We start from the raw sequence: 7,536 nt of genomic DNA, 5'->3' as shown, positions 1-7,536 counted from the left end.
TTTTAACAAGCGGCCAATGCTTTAATAAAAAAAAAAATTTAAGGAAAAAAGAAGGAAGAAAGAAACATTAAGAGGTAGAATGAAAGACTCATAATTTCTGCTGGAGGGCCTAACAAGTGCAAGCCAAGCCGAGCCATCCTCCTCATGTGGATCAACAGCTAAAGGCCATCGGCCCATTTGCCTCCTTGCCAGCAGCCGTGGTGAGGCAGGCAGCTGCAAGCCAAGATTCCTGCTGCCCATGAGAGAAGCCTGTCCACTGTAAACCGGCATGTCAGCGGAATTGAACGATGAATCTAAAACTGGAACAAATCACTTTAATTAGTTAAGACTCAAAGCTAATTCAAATAGTATTTTTTCACTGGACCATAAACCAACTTCATTATCTTCCTTCCCCAGTTGACCAGTTTAACCTAGAATTGAACTAAGAAGGGAATGTACTGACCAGCTAGCTAATGCCTTCCGTTTCATAGGTGAGGACACTGAGGCTGAGGCCCTGAGAGGTGTGATGCAGCTCAAGGTCACATGGCACCTCAGTGGCCCACATTTAACTTGTTACTCTGAGAACCCCTTACTTTCTCCACAATTCCATGCGAACTCTTTACTGGGAACCTCAAGAGATAATTCACGTTATGTTCTTTACTGTGTATCTTTGAATAAGGGTCCTCCTTTAAACTAAGAAGTTGGTAGCCTAAATGAGAGATGGATATCTAAGTAGAATTCTCCCAGCCTTCCCTTCCTTCCACAGTCCTAGAAAATCAAAGAGAAAGGTGGAAAATTTATTGCGGCCTGATTTGTATTATGATTACCGGTATTTTATTTGCCTCGGTTAATCTACTCATTTTAAATTTACTTTTCAAAATTTATAACACATTCATCTAAATCGGTGGTTCTTAAGAGGGGACATTTTAGTTCCAGGGGACATTGGCAATATCCGAAGACATTTTTGGTTGTCACAACTTGGGAGGGGGTACAGTGTGTGCCACTGGCATCTATTAGGGAGAGGCATGGATAATGCTTAAGAATACTTAGGACAGCCCCTCACAACAAAGAATTATCTGGCCAAAAATGTCCATAGTGTCAAGATGGAGAAACCTTGATCTAAATCACCATGAAGTTGGAAAAAAAGTCTCCTGCAAATCCTGCTACCTCAACAAATGAAACTCTCCACTTTTCTATTTCTTCCCAGCCTCTGTCCTACCATATGTACTGAAACTTCTTATAATTCTTATAATCATGGCTGGAATACAATCTACATTCTGCTTTTTTCTCTTAATATTATACCCTCAACTTTTTTCCCTCTTGCCGTGTTTCTCACAAGGATCATTTTTAATGGAGGTAATGCAGTTGTCCAGGCAGTTTGATAGACTGTATTTTACCTGACCAGTCCAAGTCTGTCATGCAGTTGGTTACTGAGAGACTTGCCAAGTGGACTGCATGGGGTAGAGGTGGCTCATGCGGGCCTGCTGCGGCCAGCCTTCTTCTCTACCTCAGCCCAGGCTGATGCCATCATAGTCTTCATCATCAAAAGGCCTTTATGAAGCGCCTTGGTAAATATATCCTGACGCTGGAGGGATCTCCTGCAGAGATCTTACCGCCAACCCCTGACATCTGGGGCATGTTTGCTCGGACAGACAGCATATATGTCAACCAGCCGCGAAACCATCCAAGGACAAGGCTGTAGGCCCCAGGCAGAGGGTGCCAGACCAGATTCTTAGGCAATATTCATGACAGGAGTAAGTGTGTCTGAGAATGGAAAACAAGCTGGATCTTCGAAGGGAGCCAGGGCCTTGAATTCTCTCCTCCAGCTGGCTGCAGGCTTCTTGAAGGACATGGGATTTTAGAAGCTACAGGGGGAGAAAGAGAGGGGAGCAGTTTGACACAGGTCGAGGACTTGGGGTCAAGTGTTCCAGGCTCAAGTGTTCAAGTGCACAGCCTGGGAGAAAAAATATGCTACCAGAGATGTAGCATGTCGTCTCACCTCCGTGTCCCTATTTCTCCCCCTACAGGTGTTCCATGAACAGGGCATCCTCTTTGGCTACCGACATCCACAGAGCTCTGCCACTGCCTGTATCCTCAGCCTTTTCCAAATGACCAATGAGACCCTCAACATCTGGACTCACTTGCTGCCTTTCTGGTACCTTCCAGCCAGCCCCATTGGCCAGCTGTGTCATTCATGACCCCTGGGAACTGGGGCTTCTTTAAAACATAGCTGGGGTGGGGAAGGCTGAGATGCCATGCTGGGGTTTGGGGACTCCCTGTGGTGTGTGGGCTAGAGCTGAGGTGAGTTTTAGGGCTTGGATTGTGATAGGACTCGTGGGGCTCCTCGTGGCTCCCCAGTCTTCTCTGCTTCCCTGCTCCAGGGTCTGATTTGATCTTATCCCCTTTAGTCTTAGAGGCTTTCTGGGTCTTCTAGAAGCCCTGGTTAAAATGTTATGAGCTTAAGCAAGTCCCATTTTCCCATCTGCAAAGCAGGAGGATAGTCAGCACCTCCCGCAGGGTTGTTGTGAGGATTATGGGGGAAGACATTGGAAAAGGCATTGGGCACTGAGGTGTGGCTGCTCTGTAATCATTCTGGAACCACAGCAGCTATAGGCACTTGGTCAGGTTAGCAGTTTAATGGAGCATCTAAGAGCATAACTCTGGGGTGAGTGTGTGTGCACAAGTACCTGGAGTTGCCAGGAAGGTGAAGAGGGACCTTGCTGAGAAAGGGGGGCCAAACAGCAGCTTCATACACCTCATGCCTGTGCACGACATGGTCAGAGGTCGAACCATAGGATATCGGAGCTGGAGGGACCTCAAAGGTCATGCTGGCCACTGTCCCACTTAGATCACCATTGATAGACAAAGATGTGGCCCAGGGCTTGCTTACATTGCACGGTAAGTTCTGGCAGAGGCTGGTCTCTGGACTCCCCTCCCGATCATGTCAAGAAGCCAAGAGGCACCAAGACTGTGCGCAGGTGGAGATGGGCCCTATGGAAGCAGCGTGCTCCATCAGAAGTCAGAGACAGACCCAGGGCCACAGCTCAGGGGAAGGTGCTGGAAACCTCCCTGGGGAGGAGAGAGCATTTAGGCTCGTGGTGGATGGACTAGGGCAATCTGTAAAGATGCCCCCGGCCTGCCGACTGGCAACACAGAGTATCAGGAGGGCTTAGGAAAGCCAGGAGTAAGATGCCCTAAGGAAATGAGAGCAAGGAATAATCTCGAGATGATCAAAGGATGTATTTTGAGAAACAGAAAAAAGCTTAAGCTTTATTTCTGCTAGGACAGGAGGAAAGAGATCACAAGTACAGCCAGAGGATTTGGCGATACTCCTTGGGCTCCTGCATGAAAAGTTTTGTAGTCTCCTTCCCTAGGAGAGTTTGAGGGAAGGGAGCCAGCTCTCTATCAGTTTGTAAAAGAGGGCAGCTCTGGAGGCAGGACTGCCTTGCATGGGTTATAGGCTGAGGATACGGGCAGAACTGATGCAGAGGCATGCGATATCTCTATGGAGAGATGGAGCCCAGAGACCCAGGCTTGACTGAGACTCAGCGTGGGCCTTGGCCACTCAGAAAAGTGATTGCGATGTTAGGGGAGGACTAGTGTAGACGAGAAGGGAGAAAAATGTCCTGCCGTCTTCTAGACTTTCAAGATCTTAGCTGAGGGATTGCTTCTATGTGAGGAGCCTTCCCGTAAGGGGGACATAGACAAATGACAGGGCTGGTGACCAGGCCAAATTTGGATCCTATGAGGGATGGTCAAATGCAAAGAGGTGGGGATGGGTTATGAAGACTGCTTTAAAATATTGGATGGGCTCGTTTTCTGTGTCCCATCGGGGAGAACTAGGGCTGATCTAATGAAGATAGATTCCAGGGAGACAGATGACAGCTCGGTGAAGAACTTTCCAATACTCAGAGCTACCTTGTAGTGAGCTCCCCATCCCTGGAAGTGTGCAAGATGAAGCTAGAGAATCAATTGGGCAAGATGTAAGAGGGATCTGTCACCACGAGCAGGGGAAAGGGATTGGACTAGACAAGGCTCTCTTCTTGCCCCTCCTGCCTATTTCCAACTAAAAACAGACCCCACTCACCCACCCTTGCTCATGGCATTTCACCAAAGTGAGAAAATGCAGGGATGGGCCATCCCAGGGGAATGGAAGCAGAAGATAATGAGGTGGAGAGGATAAGAGGAGCCTCCAGCCACCAGGACTGCATGGGCCATGCTGTGTTCCAGGTTCTTCATGTGGAGGTTCGTTACCACACTGTATGTGACAGACGTCCAGAATGACAGCTACTCCTGGCCTCTGCTGGTGTACATGAGCACCAGCTGCGTGTACCCCCTTGCATCCAGCTGTGCGCATACCTTCAGCTCCATGTCCAAGAACGCCCGGCACATCTGCTACTTCCTGGACTATGGCGCTGTCAACCTCTTCAGCCTGGGTATGTGAGGCCCTGCTCTCAACTTCCCTCCCCTGGGACTGAGCCACCTGCCCCTTCCCTGGGGAGCTAGGGTCACCATCAGGCTTTGATGGGCTTGCAGAAGAGTTGTGGGGATGCAGTGCCCCTGTTCAGGTTCCCAATGAGTGTTTTGTAAGCAATTTGTCCACAGGAATGCTGGCAATACTTAACAATGGTTGTCTGGGGACAAACGCCTGATCTGTGGTGTTTGCTGATTTGTGTGATGTAAATACTCCCGCTATGGGTGACTTCAAGCCACCAGCATGACATCGCTGAACACAGACGGGCGAGGTACACCATAGTGCACCATTACAGTAGGTCCTCTGTATTGATGCAGTAGATATGCTAATTGAATAGTTATTACTTTTGTTAATGTGCCTCATTTAATTGTAAGTTTATGCCATTTAATTTTTAATGATGGCCACGTTTAACAATCAGCTCACAAGTTCTCTGAAACTAACCATCTACTTTGACAGGCCAGGGTGAGCCAACTGCACACATTAGTGCTGGTCTCTGTTGTGCCTGGCAGTGAAGGGGGGTGGTCACAAATCCTATTTGTCCAGAGGCTTAAAGGAGTTAGTGATTTGCTCGAAGTGCCACAGGAGCAGGATGGCGAACCCCAAGCGGGTGAGGTTGGGTGCTGACTCTCCACCTTCCTTGTGTTGTCCTTTAACTATGATGCCCACTCCTCCTCCTGTCTTCTCTCCCCCACTCGTGGGCATCCATCTGTCCCCTCATATCCCAGTTTTAGCTACTTCTTCCTGGTCCTGCTCTAGGTGTAGAAGCAAAGGCATCATCTGCCCTTGCCCAAGATGGGGTCTGTGAGGAGCCCATCTCCATCCCGTTTCCTCTTCTCTGTTCCTTCTCAAGTTACACATACAAACATACACACATACCGCACATACATACTTGCATAAACGCATACGCGTGCGCGCGCGCGCGCGCACACACACACACACACACACACACACACACACACACACAGAGTCCTTTACTGCCTCACCTTCCACTCTCCAGTGCTCTGCTCAGTCCCCACCGTTCATCAAAACTGTGGTTGCCAAGGCGCCGGCCTCCTCCTGACTCTCGGGATCCATGCAGCTATGTGGGCTCCCTCGCTGGCCTTTGATGCGGGGGCCCCTCTGTGCTCCTCAACCCCCGTCTCTTTCTCTGACCTCAGTTGTCTCACTCCCTTCCCTTTCTCCTTCTCCTTTACTGGTTCCCCTTCCTCTGCTCTCCTCCATATGTGAGTGAGCTCAGAACCCATCCCTGGGCCTCTGCTCTGACATGGCCCAGCTCCTTGAGTGATCTCGTCTGTGCCCACACTGTCCCCTGACACCTCGGGGGAGCTGCTCCAAATCCTCATCTCTAGTTTAAACTCCTTACCCGGTCCATGCTATATCAAGCCTTGTGACCGAGACAGTCCTGTCCCCTGCCCCTCAAGTCAGAAATCTGTAGGTAACCCTCAGTTTCCCCTCCCTCTCGCTCCCACCACCCTCTCTCATCAGCACATTCAGTTGAGTCTCTCCTCCATATTTTTCAAATTGGCTTTGCCCCACTGGCTGGCTTGGCTCAGACCCTCACGTCTCCATCCTGCACTGTTGCAACAGCCTCCTCTCTGCTCCTCCAATCCCCACTTTACCCAGCTGTCCCAGGGAGGTTTCTACAACACCTTCTGACCATGGCACCCCTCCCACTTAAAACTTTTCAGGGTTCCCAGTTTCCTGTGATAAAGTCCAAACTCCTTAGCCCAGGAGCTTGCACAGCCCTCAGTCACCTGCACAGACTCACTATGTATGACAAGAGCAAGCACGTTGGCGTAATCACTATGAGGCAGACTCTGAGCTCAGCTCCTGACACACATCACCAAGGGGTGGCATAACGTGGTGCTTGGTGGCCTGACTGCCACCCCCCACAAAGATTATATGTTCTTGGGCAAGGTTGTTAACCTCATCAAACTTTGATGCTCTTACCCACAAAACTGGCATATCTTCCTCATAAGAATGTTATGAAGATCAAATGTGTTTTGTAAGTGAAGCATGTTGGGCAGCTCCTGGCATTTCGAAAGCATCGGGGGGCGGGGAACCATTACCGTGATGAGCTCGTTACCCTGGGAGCAGTCCCCTGAGGTAGGGACCAGTATTATACCCACACTATAGGTGAGAATAATGAAGCACAGTGAAGATCAGCGACCCAGATCACACAGCTTGTCAGTGGCAGAGCCAGAGCCCTGAGAGCCTGAGGGGCCCCTTCCTGTGGCTCCCTCCAGGCCCCCAGGCCTGCATCCACCTCCATGTAGCTCTGGTCCCCAGCCTTGTCAGTGGCCCCTTCATCTCTGCTTCTCACTGGGAACAGCTCCCTGAGTACAGATGTATATCTTTCACATTTGGCTTTCCTGCCCATAGCCCAGTGCCTGACATGGGGTGTCCAGTAAACAGGGATGGAAGGCCTCAGGCTTGAGACAGCCTGTGGATTCCACCAGAACCCCCAGCGCCATGCCTACAGCCACCTCTCCTCCCCACTCTCACTCCTTCGGACCTGTGGGAACCCTCAGTCCTTGGAGAGTGGCTTTGCTCCAGCTTCCCCCTGGTTTCCAGCTGTTCTTCCCTCTGGGCCACCCTGTGCACTTTCACTAGGTTTTGGTTACCTTAATCCCCCATTTAGAAACCTTCCAGTTGCTCTCTTTTGCCTGAAAGAGGAGGTTCACTTTCCATAGTCTGGCACCTAAGGCCATCTCCCACCCCATTCCCTGGAAAGCCCTCTCTGTCCTCAGGCCCCTGTCAGAATCCCCCACCTTCTAAGGAGGCTTCCCAGGTTGGCCCCTTTGCTGATGCCCATCCATCCTGGATGTCTACAGCCTGCCTGGAGGGACTGATCATTTTGCTTCCCACTGCAGTTCCTGGCATGGTCTGAGGCTTTTGCTTTTGTAATGCCCATGGAGCTTGGCACCTAGACCCCAGGCAACATGCACAAAGCAAAGCACATCCTGGCCCAGATGGGAACCTCCCCATGGTATCAGCCTGAGAAAAGAGTTCGTCTGTCCCCCTTGAAGTAGTTCTCAGATGAAATCTCACAGGTGGCCTGCTAGACTGGGGAGCATTGTATC

General features: G+C 50.3%; 1 protein-coding gene across 3 annotated transcripts in view; it reads left to right on the top strand.

Moving 5' to 3' along the window:
• PAQR5 (progestin and adipoQ receptor family member 5) overlaps positions 1–7,536 on the top strand; it is a 74,226-nt gene that overhangs the window by 49,529 nt on the left and 17,161 nt on the right. For all 3 annotated transcript variants that reach the window (XM_011385789.2, XM_011385781.2, XM_011385785.2), the window contains exons 3-4: positions 2,007–2,134; positions 4,210–4,415. In XM_011385789.2, the coding sequence (XP_011384091.1) occupies positions 2,007–2,134; positions 4,210–4,415 (334 nt within the window). The remainder of the gene's footprint in view (positions 1–2,006; positions 2,135–4,209; positions 4,416–7,536) is intronic.

This window comes from Pteropus vampyrus, unplaced genomic scaffold (assembly GCF_000151845.1).
Source record: "Pteropus vampyrus isolate Shadow unplaced genomic scaffold, Pvam_2.0 Scaffold15, whole genome shotgun sequence".
NCBI classification, from domain to species: Eukaryota; Metazoa; Chordata; class Mammalia; order Chiroptera; family Pteropodidae; genus Pteropus; species Pteropus vampyrus.
Note: the sequence above shows the minus strand (reverse complement) of the source record. Positions and strands in the feature narration are given on the sequence as shown.